The following is a 23,360-nucleotide window of genomic DNA, read 5'->3' as shown; positions in this document are numbered from 1 at the left end:
CAGTAATCTGTGTTTTGTCATGGTCTCCAAAATGATTCTGAAACTTGCCAAAATTTAAGAATCTCTCATTTACATTGTTTTCCAATTAGTATACACTAATCAAAATGTGATAAGTTAATTAATAATGTGGTTGCCATGAATTCATGCACATCTAAGTAGACGATTTCTGAAATTTACACCTCATGCCAAAGTTTGCAAATCATATTCAGTAGCATGTGCCTTACAAAAGTGTTTATGCTGTTTGGTTCATATAGTTAGTTGCCAATACTTAAGGCTTTAGCATTTGGACATTTCACAAAAAGAGTCTGGATCTCTAAAAACTCTGCCCTCTTTTTCTTCATGGCAGGCACATGCTGGACCTTAGCCCCTTTAGCATCAGCCTCATTGCCACATTATTCTCCCACTAAATCCCTTCTTTATATATATATGACTTAGTGTATGAAAAAAAAAAAAAAGCTGAGAGGTTGTAGAAATGATTAGAGGGACAAAATGTGCATTTGAGTGAATTCTGAAACCAGCTGTTCTACACATTGTTTCTGCTGCCAAAATTGTTATATCTTTAGTATATGTTTGTATATCTTTGCTCTTTCCATGATATTGGAAACTCATGTTTCTTTCAGATAAACACACACACACACACACACACACACACACGCACACACAAAATGGCTTTCCATCATGACCAAAATTATTACAAGACTTTTTTTTATAGGTTATAGAGAAGCAATGGGTTTCCATCCACTAACCCTTCAGATTTTCTCGCACTGCATTTCAGTCCCTTTGAAGCCATGTGGGAACCTTTAAATCTAGGTAATCTCTGACTTTGCTTACTTTTGGCTGACGCCCTGATTCATTTCCTTCACAGAGCATCTTGGCTTTTCCAGCTGTTGAAACAGCAGGCCTTGCCTTTGTGTGTGTAGCTCAAACTTTTATATCTCAACAGTCTGTGAAGTCACTAAGTACAACACGCAACTCATACAAATGTATCCTTTCCCAGACGCAGGAGTGGCCTTCCTGAACTCATGTTGCCCTGCCCTTCCAGGACTACCACCAGTACCAGGGTTCCTTTCAGCAGCTGCACTACCAACTGAAACTGAAAACCGAAGAAGGAATTAAATCGTGAGGTAAAGTTTTCTTTTCAAATATCTTTTCTCTAGGTTTGGATCTTGCATCCACAGAGCATTGAGCTCCTTGAATGATTTTTATTTTTTAACACATGTTTATCCCTGGAATGTTTTTGTTTAACTGTCATTTCCCCACAGGAAACTCAGGATTGTTGTTTATTTTGTGCAGAATCTCTTAGGCTTTCAGTGATCACCTTTAAGTTTCTGGGTTCAGTGGGATTCTTCTGATGCATGCCAGAATTGGGGGTCTTCACATGAAGCTGTAAACCTCTAAGAGAAAAAGGAATCCTCTTTAAGTTCTCACTTCTCTGTTCCCATTTAACCTCCACCCATACACACACACGGGCTTACACACACTGGTGCTCTCCAGAGCATAGAACATGATATTTAATTCATTTATTGCAGTACCTAGAGTTTGATGTGGACCAAGAGAGTTGTACTTTGTTAGGGTGAAATAAATGAAAGACATTCTTTTCTCATTAAAAGAACCATTCCAAAGGAGACAGTTTGGGGGGTGGGGGAATGGGCTGGGGGTTAGGTACAGAAATGTTATAAAATTCATATTGTGATGATCATTGTACAACTATTAATGTAATAAAATTCGTTAAGTTAAATTTACCCCAGGGGAAAAAAAGAACCGTTCGCTTTTAGTGTCAGATCACTCAGTTTCTCCTAAGAGGAGCACTGTTTTCCATTTTTCTCTTTTTTTCCATTAATTTTTTTAAAGCAATTTTAGGGACTTCCCTTCCCCAGCAGGTTAAGGATCTGGTGTTGTCACTGCTGTGGTGCTGGTTTGATCCCCAGCTTGGGAAATTCTGCAGGCCCTAGGAGTAGCCAAAAATAAAATAAATAAAGCCAATTTTAGACATTTTAATTTTTAGCTTATGGCGCGACTAAACTAGGAAGATTTGTAGTATCATGTAGAGTATAATGTATAACCACATAAAATTTCTTGGCACTTTCTGGTAAGATTAAAAGATATTTGGGAATCAATTTTTATGTTTTAAAGTAAATATCATTCATAAACTGTCTTCTGAAGTACCTTAAAAACATTGGTTTTCTTATGTCTTCAGGCCCTTTCCCCTGAATCTATCTTCTCAAATAATTCTAAACTCATCATCCTCTACTGGTCAGGATGAGGCAATTCTAATCCAAGACTGAGACTCTTAGGTTCTGATTTGGTTACACCCACTTCCAGATGTGATTATATTCAGCATCAGCTTGTTACTCATACCATCCTTCTCTGACAACATTTTTGAAGCATGAGGAGTTAAAGCTTTTTGTCAGAGAGAATTTTGCTTTGTCCAAAAAAAAAAAAAAAAAAAAAAAAAAACCCTGCAAACTGAACATCCTTAATTGCATGAGATAAATCAGGAAGATCTTTGACTCTGGTTGGGCCCACCCACATAAACTTGCAATATGACCAAGTGAGCAGCGCTGGGAAAACTAAGGTCTGAGACACACACTCACCTGCTGGGTATCTGAGCAGATTCCCTGAGACTGTTTCCTAATCTCACCTACAGAATGAAAGTAAGACATTATCAGGGCAGGTAATGATTGGAGACAATATATATTAAGCAAAGTCACAACAATTTATTTTCAAGAAGGCTCTTAATTCATTTTGAATAAACATTTATATACACCATATAGTGTTAGAGAGTAGATTAAAAGTGGTTTAAAATCATGCTTCCCACGTTTTTTGCAAATGTAAATTACTTGGGGATTTTATTAAAATATAGGTTCTGCATGGAAATGCTATAAAATTGGGTTGTGATGATCATTGTATAACTATAAATGTAATAAAATTCATTGAGTTAAAAAAGTATATATAGATTCTGATTCTGGACTGGGCTTTGAGATTCTGCTTTTTAGGGCCACACCCGTGGCATACAGAAGTTCCCAGGCTAGGGGTCAAATTGGAGCTACAGCTGCCGGACTACGCCACAGCCACAGAAACATGGGATCTGAGCCACCTCTGCAAACTATACCATAGCTCATGGCAATGCCAGATCCCCAACCCACTGAGCAAGGCCAGGGTTTGAGCCCACCTCCTCATGGATACTAGTTGGATTTGTTTCTGCTGTGCCACAGTGGGAGCTCTCAAGTGATGACAATTATACATGGTGCTTGCACATAGACTGTATTTAAATAAGAGTTATGAATCAAATAAGAGTTATGAATCAATTATATAAATATAAAACAATAGCACAAGTTAAATTAAAATGAATAAATAAAGAATGAAAAGGGTAAGTTAAGACATGAATTGCATGGCACCAGGAATGATGTTATAAATGTATAACAAAATGTTAACCACCTATGCTATGGGGAACAAATTTTCCTATGTGATTTGTAGTAGACAGTATAGAAAATAAATCTGAGTCCTCAATATTCATTTGTCTTGTAATAATCTCTATGTGTAGTAAGAGTTGGTAAATGGAGTTATATTCCTACAAATTTTAGAATCTCTGGAGTTCCCTGGTGGCTCAGCAGGTTAAGGATCCAGTATTGTCACTCTGTGGCTCAGGTCACTGCTGTGGCACAGGTTTGATCCCTGGCTACAGAAATTCAACATGCTAAGGGTTTGGCAATATATATATATATTTTTTAACACTCTCAAGCCAAAGAGGACAAAGAGAGAAAGAGAGCCTCACTTATTTTTCTCAGTTAATTCAGAATATACAAATGTTCAAATGAGGATTGGGATTGATATTTACTTTTGTATAACTGGGAAGTAGCATTTTTTGGGTTAGTTAATAGAACATATTTGATTTAAACTATCTCATTTATAATGTGAAACTCAAATCTAATATCTGAATATGTTATGTTGGCTTCTGTCACTTACTCCCAGAAGCAATACTATCCCTAAGATCTTAGAACATTCTGGATGGGAAGTGCAGTTCTCATCATTGATTCATTTCCTTATTCAGTTCATTCCATATCTACTTTATTCCAAGTACAGTGTTACATACTTGATTTCACTCCTTTCCACTTCCTGCTCTGCTAAGTTCTTGACTAATCACATTATTTATTCCCTTCTTGAGGCTGCTGACATGTTCCAAAGTAATTCCTGCTGGAGAATTTTTTTCTACTATAACCTGCCGCTGCACTAATAAGAGACTATTAAAGAAACCAGATATTTTACCAAAAATAGAGGATAATTGAGAAGATTAGAGAACAAACCATTTAATATGGAATATTTAATATGATTTTCCTAAATGCCCAGGGCCACCCAGCTCTCATTGGCATCCTTGCCTTTGGATCTTGCTTGTTCTAATGCCTTTTGTGTCTAGTCTGTGCTGAAAGTCTGCTCTTCCATAAATATAATCTTTTCTAGGCTTTTGAGTACCCAGGTCCTTTACTCCATGAGCAGTAAGGAAGATGCAAGAGTCAAATTATTTTCATTGTATTTATAGCATAAGATGTCATATATTTTAAGAATGCTCTATTATTTAACAACACATTTTTACTGGGGAAATTAAAAAACATTTTTCTACCTATACCCGTTAATTATGAGATAATAAAATATGACATGTAATGCATTTCTTGTAATGTGAAATGTAGAAACATTTGTCCATATTTCTCTCTTTTAGACTTTTCTATGGGATCTGAAGGGGGGAGTGGCAGGGTATGGAGGAGTTATCTCTAAAAATTAGATGTTACAGCAGCATGTTTTTCCTAATCAATAGTTTACAGATCAATTTAAGCATATGAATTGAAGTAGCAGCTAGCTTTTATATTAGTAATTTTGTCTATAGCTCTCATTATACAAGTTGCCCTGTGAAAGCTTAATAAATGAAATCACCGTTTAAAGCACCTTCAAGGAACCTGGAATCATCAAATTACTTATGAAGTATTTGCGTGATAAAAATATATATATCAATCAATTTGCCAATCATAGGTTGGCAGTCTTTGATATTTAGTTGTGGCTATTTTACTAGAGGTAATATAAGTCTAAGATAGTATGTAATTTAGCTTGTTATTAATTTGAACTTTATTCATCTGGTTGTGTACGTTAATATTATAATCACCCCCAAAATAATCTTCTACGGTTGAAAATTTCAATGTCTGAGAAAAAAATGCATTGGATGGGATTAACATTAGATTACACATTGCAAAAGAAAAAGTTAGTGAACACAAAGGAATATCATAGATAGTATCCAAAAATGAAAATCAAAGAGAGAAAAAGTGATTAAAAAAAAATGAATAGAACATGTGAGCTGTGTACAACTTTATGTGGCCCAAAGTCTCTTAAGAAAGAGAGAGACAGGAAAAAAAGTATTTGAAGAAATAAGGACTGTAAAGCCATAATTCTCAGAATAAACTTGAAGCACAGCACACACACAAACCCATGACTGTAAACACACCAAGAAACTTTATAATTTAATTGCTTGAAACTGGTGATAAAGAAGAATATCTTAGAAGCAGACAGAGAAAACAAATGCACTTATAAACCGAAGAACCAAGGAGAAAGACAATAGACTTCTATATGAAAAAAAAAATTGAGGTACAACTGAAGTGTATGGATAAGTGATAGATTTATTTTGCTTTAGATTCAGATATTTTTTAGCATTTTTCTGTGAAATGTGATTTTTTAATTCAGAGTAAGATGCACTGTTGCATTTCCTTCTCAAGCTTTTGCTAAAGACCTTTGTTCTGCTTGTCACTGAGCCAACCTGCTGCTCCTGCAATCTCCAGCTAAACACCCATAAAAATGCCCTTTGTATTTGTGCTCAGTGTGTTAAAGGCCAGGTTTCCTCTGTGTCAATCTGCACGGTCTTAATAGCATTAGTTACTCAGTTTCTGGTTTTTGTCCTCTTTTTCTCCTCCGTGATTTGATTTATGAATATTCTATGAAGTATTTGTACAATCTGGAACAAAAATGATTTCCCCAAAAGACGTCCTGAGAAAAGATCTGAGGACAGTCAGTGGCTGTCCCATCACCTATGCTTTTGCAGACAACTGGGAAAAGGTTGAACATTTCCAAAGCAGGCCAGATGACATCGTGATAGCCACCTACCCCAAATCAGGTGAGTTTTGTGGCATGATAAATATGGGTCTGATTTCAGCTTTTGTTTCCTGAAAACACCTTCTCTACAAAATCATTAATATTCTAAATAAAACTAGTATTCCTAATAGTCAGTCTAGTCCTCTACTTTGAGTATGTTAAAATGGGCATTTGGGGCATAGAAAGGGAAACTGCAGAATTAAGTTCTTAAGAGAATGTATTAAGATGGCAGTCTTCAATGGGTTTTTCCTTCAGTTTCAGATGAAATGTATTTTTAAAAAACATTGGTTTTTGCCACAGGTACCACTTGGATAAGTGAAATTTTGGACATGATTCTAAACGATGGAGATATTGAAAAGTGTAAGCGAGATTTTATAACTGTTAAAGTTCCGATGTTGGAAATGGCTGTGCCTGGACTAAGAATTTCAGGTAATTTAAAATCACCTAGGAATTATAATACTGTAATATTATTTACAGAGCTTATTGTATTGCGATTTTTATTCAAAGAAAACAGAGTAGATTTGGTAACAGAAAATGGAAATTTGCCACCAGAACAATAAAATCATACAGAGAAACTAGTTTAGTCCACAGCATGAGTATCTAGGTAAGATAACCAAAAATAAAAAGAATTTTGTTGTAGAACACAACCAAAATTTTCACTGATAACAAAAAATATTTCTTGTCTTTTACTGAATTTTGTTGCGTAGAATTGGTAGGTTAGAGCAATAATTTCTTAAAACATTGCTGTAATTAAATAAATAAGTAAAGAAATCCCAATGCATCTTAAAAAACAAAATTTATTATTGATACAATTCATTTTTTCATTCCATAGATGTTTATTGAATGCTTCTAAAGAATTAGGTACTGTGCTATGGGCTAGATATAAAATGATTGGTAAATTAGATGCCTGGTCCCAAGGAACTTACAATAACATTGTGACATTAAATAAGTAAACAAACTAATAATATATGACTTTTACTACTCTAACATATCCACGAATAGGACTCTATGAAAGAGAACAACAGGAGAGTTACAGTGGATGGAATATTTAGTGATATCAGTGCTGAATGGAGACCTGAAACTTTGCACAGAGTTAGAGAAAGCATATTTCAGGAAGGTGAAATTGTAGGTAGGAGGATCCAGAAGAAAAGACCAAGACAACGTGTAGTCCAGGGACTAAAGAAACAACTGCCACCACTCATAACAACAGCAATTAAAGAAGGGAAAAGTGAAATGCAAAACAATTGGAGACCCCACAGGAATGGATCATGCAGGGCTTGCAATTCTGAAGAAATGCTCAGTGAGCTAAGAGAGAATCAGTGGAGTCTGGTGTTCTGTAATCAAGTGGGAAGGGTTCAAAAATGAGGACTGGCTCTCCAATGTTGAAAGAAACCTGGGATAAGAAGATGGTATATGGTGGGGAATGTGTCTATCAATTTAAAGAGCACCCTCCATATTCTCTGCTCCACTGGAGCAGTTACAGCCACAGGCAGAAAAGCACCAACTGCAGGGGTACCATTTCTTCTGCGTAGTTGCCTGCAGTCAGAGAGCAAATGCTAAAGCCTGTAACTAAACATTTATTCTGGGACAAGCAACCAAAATGAGTGCAAGGGTGAGTTAAGATTCCAGAACCATAGAAAAGCATGAAATGAAAGAATGATAAAGTCAAAGTTTGCAGAGACAAGGGAATCAGAGGTTACCGATGAGAGATGGATTTTGGGGGTGGGGAGTGAGGTTAGGTAGCATCACCAGGGAGTAAGTAGGTGAGGTTCATAAGGTAAAGGAAAGTAAACCGGCTCTCAGGTTTACTCTGGAGCCTGAATGTGAATACTTATGATGACATTACATGTTCCCAGCAGCCACATTTGTGCACGTAAATGGTTCATTGCAAAGCAATCACAAGACAGAAAAGGCTGAGAAATCTTTCAGTGAATTTAAGAGAGGGAAGAAGAAGAAGAGACAGTGAAAACTTTATAAAAGAAACAGATGTGAAATTTCATGATATGGCCATTGGGAAAGAGTGAATTGTGGAAGATTATGATCTCTCATTTCTATAGTCTGGGTAAAGTGGCTGCAAGCTACTAAGTCAGTAGAAACATAAGGAAATACCTGGCAGAATTTTATAGGTGCATCCTTAATGGCTCTAGATAAAATCTTGGATACCCAATTAAATTTGAAAATCAGATAAATACCTCTTTTATTTAGTATATCTCAAATATTTCAGGGAAGATACTTTTAATATTAGGTATCTGTTATTTATTGGAAGTTCAAATTTAGCTGGGATTCTTGCATGACTATTTATTAAGTCTTCTAATCCTTCTGCATTGATATTAAGGGCTTCTTCTGCTCCTTCTCTTTCCTCTTTTAAATTGCTGCAACTACAGCATATGGCCAGGTATTGAATCCAAGCTGCAGCTGTGACTTACGCCAGAGCTGCAGCAACCCCAGTTCTTTTAACCCACTGTCCTGGAACAGGGATCAACCCAAGTCACTGCAGTCAGATTCTTAACCCACTGTGCCTCAGCAGGAATTCCAAAGGGTTGTTTTGATACAATCATGTGCTATGTACTGTTCTCTACAGAGAATTCATTGGTGAACAAGACAGGTTATGTGCCAACTCATATGGAATCTCCATTCCAGTGTTTGTGTGGGAATGAGGATGGGGAAGAGGCATAGAAACTAACAGTAAACAAATAAATAAGTATAAACTATGAGACAAAAATAAATGCTATATATAGAACATTTTTAATGGACATTTTATTAGAAATTGATTGGCTTTTTAGCACATGTAATTAATTTTTTATAAGCAGTTGAAGCATGGTATTGCTTTGAATGAGTGAGTTAGATACCATTTGGGGTAGGTGCGTCTTGGGATGCAAAAGATGGGAAGGTAATTTAAGATTAATAGATAATCTAGGGAGTTCTTGTCGTGGTTCAGTGATTAAGGAACCTGACTAGCATCCATGAGGACACGGGTTTGGTCCCTGGCCTTGCTCAGTGGGTTGAAGATCCAGCATTGCCATGAGCTGTGGTGTAGGTCGCAGATGCGGCTTGGATCCCATGTTGCTGTGGCTCTGGCATAGGCCGGCAGCTACAGCTCCCCCCAGCCTGGGAACCTTCATACGCTGCAGGTATGGCCCTAAAAGGACAAAAAGACAAAAAAAAGAAAAAAAAGATAATCTAGAGATTAGACTGAACATAATTAATATTGTGGAAAAAAAAAAAAAAGCCTAGGACTTTAAGATTTATTAGATGTGAAACCCGCAGGAGAAGACAACAATTGAGATTTTAGGGATTGACAATTCTATAAGAGATGGCATCATTAACAGATATATCTGGGATATTATAAATGCTACTAAATCTATTAAAAGAATTACCAATTAAGAGGGTTAACCCAGCTCTTCCTAGTCTATGTTAGAAATTCCCTGTGTGTACCTTTACCGTAAAAGTGCCTTCGGACTGACTAATTCATCTGACAATGAACTCCAGGCCCCTAGCATCCTCCTCACCCTGAATGTAGAAAATAAATGGATACTTTATGTCTCAGGAAAGTTCAATATATCCTTGTCCAAAGACTTAGTTTGAAACCAAGTTCTACCATGTATTAGTTTGACTTTGGAGACTTCAGCTAATATCTAAAAATCGCACATTTTCAGAGTTCCCTTTGTGGTGCAGCAGAAATGAATCCAACTAGGAACCATGAGATTGCAGGTTCGATACCTGGCCTTGCTCAGTGGGTTAAGGATCCAGCATTGTCCTAGTTGTGGTGTAGGTCGCAGATGCGGCTCAGATCCCACATTTCCGTGGCTGTGGTGTAGGCTGGCAGCTGTAGCTCTGATTCTGCCCTAGCATGGGAACCTCCATATGCCATGGGTGTGGCCCTAAAAAGGAAAAAATAAAAAATAAAAATAAAAAAATTAAAAAATAAAAATTGTACATTTTAATTTAATTACAATATAGTTTGCATAAATAGAATATATGTGAGCTGAAAAGGAAATAATGAAAATGTAGATACAACATCTGATGCTCTACAAAGAAATCATGTCTACTACAATAACTGATGCAAGAAAATAGTCAATGTAAGAATTACTAGTTGCCAATATCTCTTTGACATACAGAAAAATATTTATAATAGTGCATAGGTATGATAAAACTCCAAATTGCTAAGGTTGGTATTATTACTCCTTATTCTGGAGGTGAAGAAAGTGAAGCCCAGAGATTCTGGGATACTTTCAGAAGTTTCATGATGAGAAAGTGACAAAGTTAGGATTTGTACCTGAAGAGGCTAAGCACAGAAACCAAGCCCTTAATTGTTAGAAAATATTGCCCTTAGAACCCAGATAAACAATGTTTGTGATTGGCTCAAAATTTAGTAGCATTATATACTGCTCAAAAATATCTTGAAAAAATTAAGACATGCAGTCTCCTTGGAGATTTAGTATCTCTATAACCAAACTAAATTTCCCCAGGTATAGAACAATTAGAGAAGAATCCATCACCCCGGCTTGTGAAGACACATCTACCAGTTGATCTCCTTCCGAAGTCTTTCTTGGAAAACAACTGCAAGGTACACTCTAAACTGCAAGTCGCTTGTTTTTGTTTTTTTCTTTTTTTAGGGCCACACCCACAGCACATGGAAGTTCCCAGGGTAGGGATCAAATCAGAGCTGCAGCTGCTGGCCTACACTATAGCCACAGCAACATGGGATCCTACACCACAGTTTAATTCACCCTGGATTCCTAACCCACTGAGCAAGGCCAGGATCAAACACTCATCCTCATGCATGAGAATCAGGTTCGTTACAGCTGAGCCATGACGGAAACTCTGTAAGTCAGTTTTTTAATGTGACCCTTATCCCTTTCTCACTCACGTAGTAAGTAAAGTTAATTGCTCAACTGTTTTGTTTATTGATTACCAGGAGAACGAGCCATATAAGGAAGCATTTCAATTAAAAATATATATCTTTTAGCCTAAACCTACATACTTAAGTTTTCCAAAGCTTTGTGGCAACATGATTCTTAGCACAATATTGCTGAGGTTATTCCCCAGCTGTCCCTAGATAGTCTAACCTTCTCTGAAAACTCAATATAAGGATGTCAGTTCCTGTTTAATTGCTTGGTAAAATTCTCCAGTGAGACATTTGATCTTAGATATTTGCTTTGGGGAAAACTTTTAAATTTGATTTTCATTTTTTTCATTAATTGTGAAACCATTCATACAATTTGACTTTTGCTAGTTTGTCATAGATGAGGAATGCTAAGTTGTTGGAGGTTTGTAAGGAAAAGTTGTTAATATTTCCTTTTTAGTCTTTCCTTCTTTTTCCTTCTGATTCTTGTCTGATTCTTGTACATTTTTTCATTTCAAATAATCATTTTTGAAAAAGTAACATTTACTTTTTACAGAAAGTTTATTAATTTTTAAAGCAATTTTAAGTCGACAGCTACCTAAGAAAGAAATTTCCCTTCTATCCTTTGCCCCCGCAAATCCATAGACGCCTCTTCATCAGTATCTTTCACTTCTCACCAAAGTGATACAATTTTTGCAAGTGATGAACCTACATGGACACATCATTATATTCCAAAATCCCAAATTTACATTAGGATTTACGGTTGGTTTTGTACGTTCCATGGATTTGGACAAATGTATGATGACATGTATTACCTTTATAGTATCATACAGTGCAGTTTCACTGCCCTACAAATCCTCTGTGCCCTCCTATTCATCCTTTCCTCATCCCAACAACTCTGGCAACCACTGATCTCTTTATTGCCTCCGTAGTTTTGCCTTTGCAGAATGTCATATAGATTCCTATAGTATGTAGTCTTTTCAGATTGTATTCTTTCACTTAGTAATATGAATTTAATATTCTTCCATTTCTTTTCATGGCTTGATAGCTCATTTCTTTTTAGTGATGAATAATATTCCATTCTCTGGAGCTACCGCAGTTTACCCACTGAAGACATTTTGGTTGCTCCTAAGTTTGGCAGTTATGAATAGAACTGCTGTAAAGATTCATTTGCATGTTTTGTGTGAACTTTATTTTTCTGTTCTTTTGGGTAAGTACTAAGTAGTGCGATTTCTGGATCATAGGGTAAGAGTATGTTTAGTTTTGTAAGAAACTACTAAATTGTCTTACAAAGTGGCTATACAACTTTGCATTCCCATTAGCAATGAATAAGTGTTCCTACTGGTCCACACCCTCACCAGGACTTAGTGCTGTCAGTATTCTGGATTGTGGCCATTCTAAAAAGTGTGGAGTGGTGTTTCATTGTCATTTTAATTTGCATTTCCCTTATGACATACGATGCTTTGCATACTCATTATTATTTAAATAACTGCAACATTTTTTGTTATATCACTTTTTTCTTGATATTAGTAATTTGTGTCTTCTCTATTTATTTTGTCCATCATGCTAGATGTTTATCCATGTTGTTGATTTGTTAAAAGATAGTTTTTCGATTCATTAATTTTCTTAATATTTTCCTGTTTTTAATTTCATGGATTTCAAATCTGTTGTTTTACATGCCTATATGTTACTTTTTTTCTTAAATAAAATATCATGCATTTGATTTTTTCATCCTCCCCCTGCAGATCATTTACTTGGCTCGAAATGCCAAAGATGTTGCGGTCTCTTTTTACCATTTTGACTTAATGAATAATTTGCAACCTCTTCCAGGAACCTGGGAAGAATATCTAGAGAAATTCTTGGCTGGAAATGGTAGGATGGCCTTGTCTTAAAATTAATAAGTAGTATGGAATTATTTTTCATTATACTATTAACCATTACAAATTTTCCTTTCAAAATAGTTACTTTTCCAAATCAGTAACAAGTACATTAAATACCATTTAAAATGAAATCAAATTCATCTAATATTTTACTATGACATTCAATTTATAAACCTGATTTTAAACACTGGCTTAAAGAAAATATTCTCGAATCTCTTTTCAGTTGCCAAAAATCCGTTCTCTGTTCTTGTTCACAATAGAAACTGTTTAACTTGTCCAGATCATTAGTTAGATCAGTTATACATATATTTATAGTACTTAAATAAATTGTTGGTACAAGTGCTTCATAAAAGAAAAGTTTTCTTCTCTGTGAGTCTAAGGGTAACCTATTGGAGGTCGGTGTATTTTCATTTGAAATGCTTCTTTTGTACTTAATATTTTTAAAAACCTGATGGTAAATGGCTGATTATATGTAATTGTTTAAATTGGTTTCATAGTCTCAGTTCCCTTGATTACTAAATTCCACAAAATGCACAATTTGACTTATTGTTTACAGACAAATCTTTAATTTAATGAATGTTTATGGTTTCTCTGGTTTTAGTGGCTTATGGTTCCTGGTTTAATCATGTTAAAAGCTGGTGGAAGAAAAAGGAAGAACACCCAATACTTTTCTTACTCTATGAAGATGTGAAAAAGGTAAAATTGTAGAAATGCCTTCTAGATAATTCTTCAACTACATCCTGGAGTAAAAGGATTAATATAGTTTTTCAACTGAATCTATGGAGTCGAGAAGGAAATGATTCTTTGCCTGTTTTCCATGCCTATTTACCCAAATCTTGCTAAGGTCATTATTTAATTTTTAATTGTGAAATCAATGGCATTTCTATTCCATTTTAGGAGGACATCGTGTTTCTTCTGAACACCTTTTCATTTTGAATTTCTCTCCTATATTTAATGAGTTTTCCACACTGTCATGATTTTCCTGTGAATTGCCATCATTTAGTCATTTTTCTTTTGAGCTCTGCTATATTTTTGTGATCATATCCATGCCCACTGTTGCCAAAGCTATTTATGTGCTAAAGATCCACCAAAAGCATCGTTTCAACTTCCACCCTGAACTCAAACACACACTTTTATTAAAATGACCCTCAAATTTAACATGTTTAAAACTAAACTCACTTTGCTTCTCTCACTTTAACAAGTAATCCTTTTCTTTATTCTTTCTTTTAGTTAATGATGTCTGGTTGTTCATTCAGTATTCAAGGCTTGATAGTAAATTGTCCTTATTTGCTTTCATGTGGTGAACATGGTTCCACTATATCCTGAACACCCTGTTTGTTGGTTCACTTGTTCTACTTACTATATCTTTCAAATGGGTCCCTCTCTTTTACATTCTTGCTTCCTCACTTAGTTCAGGGACTTATAAGCATTCTGCTAGTCCCCTGTATGAACTAGTATTAGTTCAAATACTACTACAAAGTCCCAGGCCCATTCTCAGCCTATTTTACTTAAATTAGCCAAATACACACATACACAGACACACACACTTGGGAAATAAGTGGAAACCAAGCTCATTTAGTTTTGAAAGCCTGGCCATGCAAATGAGGATACTTTGTGGACTTTCAGATTCTTGATGGAGGCACAATATCCATCTTTGTTGTCATTATACCCTCAGTACCTAATATAGCACCCTCCACATAAACAGGGGCCCATGATCACTTGTTATATGAATAAGTGACTGCTTGAATGAATGAGTGAGCAGTAACGTTTTAGGAGGACAGCAATACTACTTTGCATAACAGAAACCTTATCTATGTAAAATCACCCTAGCTCCAAGTACTTCTGGGAAATTCTCAGGGTATTTCTCCTATCTTATCAATGTGTCCTTTGAATTTTTCTGCTCTGCCCAGGCTCCTTCCCTCCATACACTTGTTTGCAACACAGAGAGAGAATCTGTGGTCCAAGCATTATCATTGTTATTTTATGACACTTTGTTGGCAATACAATATACAGTTGTAAAATTAAAGTGGTTTTATGAAACCACTTTTAAAAAGTGGTGATAACCCTTGAGTATTTGATTAATGAGAATCAAGTTGTAAATTCTTCCTAAGAGAGAAAATTGTCCTTCTGCACCAAGTATCTATTTTTATTTCCTGGACACTTAAGTAACTCTTAATAGTTTTATGAAAAGAGTAATTTTAGTTTCCATATGTAGTCCTTTTCTCATAGGATGAAAAAATACATTTCCTAGGATGGGCTGGTATTCAAATTCTGAGTCAGGCATCATGTGGCTCCCCACATGACACTCTCTTGTGTCAAACATTTCTCTTTTTATTCAGTGAAAAGGCTTCATTCAAATAAACTCATTCAAATTAATTTACAGTCTGGCAATATCGACTCTATAAGAATATCCAGCTATTTTTGAATCCCATGCAAGCCTGCTGCATACATCAAACTTAAAGACAATATTTTTCTATCATATTGTCACTTTTAGACAATGTTATGGAAATCATTTTAATATAAAAACAACAATGGAACAAATTATAATTACATATCAAGAACAAAATTCAGAGAGAAGTCCAGTAATTTAGATCAGGTTTACGAGTATCTGCATAAATTCTCAAATTACCAGTTAATGAGCTGAAAGAGAAAGAGAGCAGAGGAAGATTCAATAGGAGCCAGCACCCTTAGCTTTAACTTTTACTGTTCTCTAAAACTAACAGCATTGCTGATACTTTGGCAGTGACCAGATTATTCTTCAAAAACTTTAGATACTGAACAGAAATTGATTTTTATTTGCCTGGCCATATGTGTGTCTTTTTAGTATCACTAGTAATTTTTTTTTTTTTTTTTTTTTGGCTTTTCTCCATCATCATTTCCAACCTTTCTCTCTTTTTCAGGCCTGACAACTCCTTTAGTGGCCACTTCAGTCTCCCCTCCTGGAAGTCCAATATATAAAATATCACCAGAATACAAGAAACAGTTACAGGGAACTCCCTACCAAGACATAAACATATATTCACCTCCCCCCACCACACACAGACACAGACACAGACACAGACACAGACACAGACAGAGTTAATCAGAAACATTATTAAACGCTATTGCTTCCCTACTGCATAAAAAATACTGTCCAAATCCTTCATCAGGGCATCCGAGGATATTCTCAGGTTTACCCTAATTCATCTTTTCTGATTCATAACCCATCCCACACCTATAAACAACTCAAGTCTAATCTAGTCACTTTACTTTTTTTCTCTCTTGAATATACTGTGAGACCCTAAACCTCCAAATGTTTTAACTCTTTTCTCTACTGGAAATTCACTCTCCAACAGTGTTGGAGACAGTGCATCCTGATAAATTCTGACTTTTTCTACACTCAGCTTAGATGTTACCCTTTCAAAATATTTCTAGACATATCTATGAAGATTTTAGCTTAGATTCCTAAAAAGTTATAAATATTAAGATTATGTCCTTAGAGTCTGAAAAAATGATCTCTGTCTCAGATTTTTTTTACCCTCAATGACTAATGAATAATTTAGGTCTTGATATATTCTGCACCTTCATTGGAGTTTCTTTTTAATAAATTATGTCAAGCAATGTTTCATCAGTATTTATACTTTAAGGAAAACACACCTAAAGTTGTCCTTGAATTTATTTTTGTTTTTGAATATTATTACTAGAAATGAGAAAGCAATTTTGGTTAAGAACAGAAAAATAAAGTCAGGAAGAATAAAGCTACTGGATCCCTAAACCTTTCACAGTTCAAATTTGATTACAAATTGAGCTTAAAATAACTGCTATAATTTTTTTCTCTAAAGGCTATTATTATTTAGCCCAAGGTTTATTCTTTGCACTTTGAAAATAAACTAAAAATATAAGATTTATATTTAAAATTTTTCATTCTATTTTTTCTATACATAAATTATTTTTTCATTTTAATGATTAGTTTTTTATGTCAATGATTTATTGTTTACTATTTTCTTGGGTATGTCTCTACTCACTGATAGAATCCAAAGCAAGAAATTAAGAAGATGGTTAGATTTCTAGAGAAGAACCTGAATGATGAAATCTTGGATAAGATTATCTACCATACTTCATTTGAAATGATGAAGGACAACCCTCTGGTGAATTACACACATCTACCCAGCACAGTGATGGATCACAGCAAATCCCCTTTCATGCGCAAAGGTGAATATTTTGCTGAGTTTAATTTTTCTTTTTGGTTTCTTATGAACTACTCTGAAATGAGGATTAGCTTTGCAATCTCTATCAAGTTACTTATCCAGTTTTGGCATCAATTTCCTTTCCTTTTCTTTTCTTTTTTTTTTTTTTTTGGGCCGCACCTACAGCATATGGAGGTTCCCAGGCTAGGGGTCAAATCAGAGCCGCAGCCACTGGCCTAGCCCACAGTCACAGCAATGCCAGATCCAAGCTGCATCTGCAACCCACACCACAGCTCATGGCAATGCCAGATCCTTAACCCACTGAGCGAGGCCAGGGATCAAACCTGTATCCTCATGGATGCTAGTTAGATTCATTTCCAGTGAGCCACAGCAGGAACTCCAGCATCAGTTTCTTCATCTGTAAAATAAGCTCACTAAAAATACTTACCACAAAACAGTTACTGAATTAGATTGGAAATTATCAAAGGAAATAATGCATGTAAATATGTTATCAGAATACCGTGGTACTTGAAACATATTTTCCTCCTATTTACTACTCTTCTAAAAGTGATTTTGTCAGTTCTGCTGAGTTATTCTAAACTTTTTATTCCTGAATCTTAAATCTTTGTTTAAACTGGCATAGGCCTCCTTCTTCTCCCCAGTAATAATTAATGTCATTTAATACAGTACCATCTACTTTAAAGACACCATAGCTTTAGAAAGCATTGATAATGTGTTAAGAAGGACTCACCAAGAGACAGGACATTTTTTTATCCTATGGGAAATTTTTGCTGCTTAAAAATACTGTCTGAATTATAAAAAACATGGAATCTAAATTTAACTTAGAAAGAGGTCAACAGAGAAACATGGCACTCGCATTCAAAATACAGTTTTACTTCTGTTGAGGCAAATACTGTACATTGTGATTGATTGTATGTGGTTTCTTTCCAAAGTGTTATTAATGCTAAATATAATACGTTTAGCAAATTACTAACTTAAATTTAAGAAATTAGCCCCTAGTAATGCCACCTTCAGTTTCCAGTATTCTTTATTAAATTGGAGAGAAAGAGATGAACTTTCAGTTGGGAAGTGAACACAAGCCTAAGAATATACTTGGCGTAGGAACATGTGCACCAAAACCCTCAATTTTGAATGAGTTAAATGATTACAAATTTTTCTAACATATTTTTCTCTTACCTTAGTATAGTCCTAGTGTTTTCAATTTTTTTTTTTTTCAAAAACACTACCCTTAACTTTTCAAAAATAATCTCTCACAGAAGAGGGCAAGGGAAATTTTTCGTTTTTTTTTTTAAATGTAAAAATTTTTTTTCTTTTATAGCCACACCTACCTGCAGCATATGTAATTTCCTGGGTTAGGGCCTGAATGGGAGCTGCAGGCCTACACCACAGCCATAGCAACACTGAATCTGAGCTGCATCTATCACCTATACCACAGCTTGTGGCAGATCCTTAACCCACTGAGTGAGGCCAGGGATTGAACTTGTATCATCACAGAGACTATGTCAAGTTCTTAACCCTCTGAGTCACAGTGGGAATTCCAAAAATTTTCATTTTAAATGGCACATTACAAATTTAAACAAAGAAGACGCATGTAAGCTCACACACACACACACATTTTTCTGGTGGAAGAATTAGAGACAAAAAAGCTCTTTCATTAAGGCAAAGTCTCATTACGCCACGTCATTGAATATAAATTCCAGGGGTGTTTTATCCCCAGTTATATGAAAATTGATACCATCAGATGATATCCCATTAGGGTATAGAGACAAGCTCAATCTGGAGTCCATGTTTTCTCCAAAGTCAAAGGCAAAGAGTACACAAGAGAGACAGACTTTACATCTCCTCTGGGGTGGTGAAGAACGTATCCTTTGTGGTCAGATTAATCTGGGATTTATCCAGGCTGTGCCACTCTCTGAATCCTTGACTTTGCATTCATTATTAAATCCACCAGTGTTCTGGTTACATCACTGACAAAGCAGAGAAAGTAACAACACCTATATCATAAGTTTTGAGGGAGGATTACTGTAAAGATATATGAGCATTTACTATTTTTTTTGATCAAAAATTTTTAATGGTATGACCATTAAAAAAAATTATTCAGGGATGTTATATATTTGAGTGTACTACTATTCTTTTCCTCCAAAATTAAAATAAGATATAAGTTTAGTGAATTCAGGGCACACAAGTATCTTCAAAATATGATAACATCCTTGTTTATTATTTCTGGAAAATAATACTTATCAGCTTTCTTTTTCATGGCTTGATTATGTTCATGACCAGTCCTTTGTATAGTTTCCAAAAGTAACTCATGAAATAAAAAAAATATCCTTGGCCACTGATCCAGTGACCAGGGGTAACCCGATGACCCAGCACAATTAGAAACACTAAAAGAATCTATTTCAGGAAACTTGTGCAGCTCATAAATTTAAGCCAGCAAATTAACCCTTCTCAGCATGTATCTGTAAAAGACGGACTCTGTTTAGTTACAGATGGGAGTAATTACCAATAAAGAAGAAATGTCCTTTTAAAGTATGCACATATAAGGAAAGCCTTTCTATAAACTCTTTCCATCTTTTCTTTTTGTATAAATTAGTTTTTCCTTCGCAATGGAAATATTTTATTCATTCATGTATTTTCATATTTATAATTTTTAGGGACTGCAGGTGACTGGAAGAATTACTTCACAGTGGCCCAAAATGAGAAATTTGATGCTATCTATAAAAAGGAAATGTCTGAAATTGAACTCCAATTCTGCACAGAGATTTAACAACCTAAACTGAAAATGTGAAGAAAAGAAACCTGCCTGCATTTTGTTGAAACAGGGGCAGTTATGACTTGGACAATCAAATGGTTTTATAAAAGAAAAAAATGTACTTTTAAAACTTCTAATTTTTAGTGTTGTTAATCAGGTCTTCATTCACCCTGAGCTTCCAAATTCCCTAAAATTAGGACCAATTTTTACCTTTTGGTAGGCTATTCCTACCTTTTCCTAGACTTGTACTGACAAAAGAGAAAGTTCCCTACTTAATCTCTATACATTAAGGTTTAGAATTAAGTTCAATTTCCCATTAACATGGCCCCAGAAGTGCTGCTTTCACACTGGCACCACATTTCCTAGCTCTGCCCTAATTTCCCTTTTCTGAACACTTGACCCGGACACTCTGTTCCACTGCTGTCTTCTGGATTTCACTTTGTTCCCTGAGTCATAGCTCATTTTGCAGTGTCTCTTTTGAATTATATGATTCATGTTCAGATAATGTGGTTCAGATTTGGGGAATGTTGTTTCTATGCCTAATTTTTGTGTATCCCAAACTTCTGATTTCTGAGTATGTAATTGTCAAGTCTCCAAAATGAAAGGTTTTCTTTATTCTCCCTAAGGCTCTTCTCTGGTAATAGGAGCTCTGCTCTGAGGCCCTGGTCTGAGGCCTGGAACCTATTTCCTATGGAGAGTCCTTTCAAAATTCAACAGCTTCTTCTGAATTCCTGAGAATTGCCTATTGCCATGACATGGTTACCATTTGGGAACTTCAGTTTCTTCATCTTGTGTCTGGACAGAAGTGGGTCCCTCAATAGCACATTCAGTACCTCAAATATGATCATAGCAACCCATAAAACCCTCCCAATCAACTGCCCGTGAGAGACTATCTAGGCTGAATCTCCACTACCTCTTCCAGACCCAATGTCCCTCCTGCCTACTCTTCCACACTTATGTCTATGGGCTGGGAGCCTTGATAGATGCTTCCTTGGAAGGGAAGTCTTTCAGTAAGTGATTACAAATTGTAAGGCAAACTTTTACAGAAAATGCCTCATTTAATAAGATTCATGAGCATTTTATTTTTAACTAAACTATAGTCGATTTACAATATTATATCAGCTTAAGGTGTACAACATAGTGAACCAAGCAGGGCCCTGTGGGCTCCTGGGCATGGAAGCCTTTCTGTGTCCCCCAATTCTTATTTTTAGGAAATAATCCTCATTCAGCCTCCATGAACTTCCCTGAATTCCAAAGGCATGTTCTAGCAGTTGCTAGTCAGGGAAGGGAGGGGATGCAGAGACCAGGGAGGAGCAGTCAAGAGACAACAGTGCAGCCTTAGGGCAGGGTCCTGCTTCCTTCTCAAGTAATGTACATTAAAATACACAACACCACACACACACACACGTGTGTGTGTGTGTGTGTGTGTGTGTGTTGTATATATATATATATATATGTATATTTTATTTCTTCTGCAGAAATAAAACTCCAATGAATGAAAGATGTTATGAAGCATTCTTCATTCTAGGACCACCAGCACCAGTCCCAGGGCCACTAAATACTAACTTTGAAGAAGAATGCAAGCTTGCATCTAACCTGATCCTTATCTGTGGCTCTATTTTCTACTTGAAAACTATAAAATCACTTCCTATTCTTCCCTAAATGAGGGCACAGTCTTTAAGGCATTAGCCTGTTGTGGCATCGTTTGTTGGGCAAACAATAAAGCTATTTTTTTTCTTCTTAACCCAAAACTCTGTCTCTGTGTTTCTATTCAGCACCAGTGGACAGAGCCCAAGTTTTGGCAATAATGGTGTCAATTTATTAATAGACTGTACTCCATTTAAATACATTAAAATATGGGAGTTCCCACTGTGGCTCAGTGGTAATGAACTCAACTAGCATTCATGAAGATGTTGGCTTGATCCCCGGCCTTGCTCAAGGGGCTAAGGATATGGTGTTGCCATGAGCTGTGGTATAGGTAGCAGACGTGCCTCAGATCCCGCATTGCTGTGACTGTGATGTAGGCCGGCAGCTACAGCTCCAATTCAACCCCTAGCCTGGGAACTTTCATACCCTGGCCAGCTATCCACACAGTTACAATCTGCCCTCTCTGCCCTGTTTCAGCTTTAAGCAAGCATGTGCATGCTCCTTATGAATGGAGTCCAAGCTTGCCACAATTCTGTTTGTCCCATCATTCCTTCAACCAACCAAAGGGACTTGTCTTCCAATGTTGAACCCAAGGGCTGGGGCATCCAATCTGTTCCTTGAACCACTTACTCCCTAGGGAGGGTCTCTGCCCATGTAATCTCCCTTTTTCTCTGAGTCCCCTCCTAGGGGCATAGGTCTTGACATTATCTCTACTCTTCCCTTTTTATTGATTCCATATAGATCTTTCTTACAATCTTGGATATGCAATGATCTTTCTTACCAGTCTCCTGTTAGTTTCAGTGAGAATTGTTTCACAGGTGGGTGTTTTTTTGTTGTTGCTGTTGTTTTGGCTGCCCCATGGCATACAGAGTTCCTGGGCCAGGGATCAGATCCATGCCACAGGCTGGGAACTAAACCACAGCTGCAACAATGCCAGATTCTTAATCCATTGTGCCAGGCCAGGGTCTAACCCACATCCTAGCACTCCCAATATACTGCCAGTCCTGTTGTGCCACAGTAGGAGCTCCTATAACTTATTTTTAATGTGTTCATGAGGGGAGATGAGTTCCACATCCTCTTACTATGCCGTCTTGATCTCTTCCTGTTTCAATTAGTTCTTAAACCCAGCTATAATTACACATTGATAAACCCATACAGAATTCAGCATCATTTCTAGCTCTGTTTAATTTTTTATTGCTATAAGTGTCAGAAAAAAATAGTGTAAATAAAATAATAGGACTTATGTTTTCCAGTGTCACTTAATACTTTAAATTACTTTTGACAAAACTCAGATATCAAAAATTATCAAGATCATAAAAAAATGCTAATGACCAATTGGATGGAAACTCTACTAGACCCTCCATCTTTGTTATTTGCTAAAAGAAAATAATTGAAAGCCACTGATATTCAAAAGAATTTTCCACTCAGTAAATAGAATTGTAATTTATCTCAATTCTGAGAAAGATGTTAAAATGAATTTACCAAGACATCATAATATTTTTAATTATTGCTTCAATATTTTCACTGAAAGGCAAAGTATTTAACCTGAAAACCAAAAAATTGGGGAAAAGAAAGAAAATGGGAATTGATATATACTGTTTCCAATTCAATATTTCTGATAAAATGTTTTTCTTGCACACTTCGCATAAATTTTCTTTGAAACTTTGGGGTTCAATAGCAAATTAAATCTGCCATTTAAATTTATTGATAATATCAGTACTTATTGCCATACAGTTAAATCAGATTTATTTGTATTACTATTTTACTCTTTGTTTTAAGAGTAATGAAGATTATTAGATACAAACTTCTACACATAAAATAAATGAACAACAAAGTCCTAATATATAGCCAAGGGAATTATATCCAATATCCTGAATAACCATAATGGAAAATACCATAAAAAGAGAATATGTCAACCT

At 35.8% G+C, this 23,360-nt stretch overlaps 1 protein-coding gene across 1 annotated transcript; it reads left to right on the top strand.

Annotated features, from left to right (window-relative positions):
• Positions 970-22,684, top strand: LOC100624541 (sulfotransferase family cytosolic 1B member 1). Its single transcript, XM_005656511.3, has 8 exons — positions 970-1,124; positions 5,981-6,151; positions 6,430-6,558; positions 10,599-10,696; positions 12,721-12,847; positions 13,457-13,551; positions 16,866-17,046; positions 19,697-22,684. The coding sequence occupies exons 2-8, from the start codon at positions 6,004-6,006 to the stop codon at positions 19,807-19,809; spliced, it is 891 nt and encodes a 296-aa protein (XP_005656568.1). The 5' UTR covers positions 970-1,124; positions 5,981-6,003; the 3' UTR covers positions 19,810-22,684.

The sequence above is a fragment of the Sus scrofa genome, chromosome 8 (assembly GCF_000003025.6).
Source record: "Sus scrofa isolate TJ Tabasco breed Duroc chromosome 8, Sscrofa11.1, whole genome shotgun sequence".
In the NCBI taxonomy this organism is placed as follows: domain Eukaryota; kingdom Metazoa; phylum Chordata; class Mammalia; order Artiodactyla; family Suidae; genus Sus; species Sus scrofa.
This window is presented reverse-complemented; position numbering and strand designations above follow the sequence as displayed.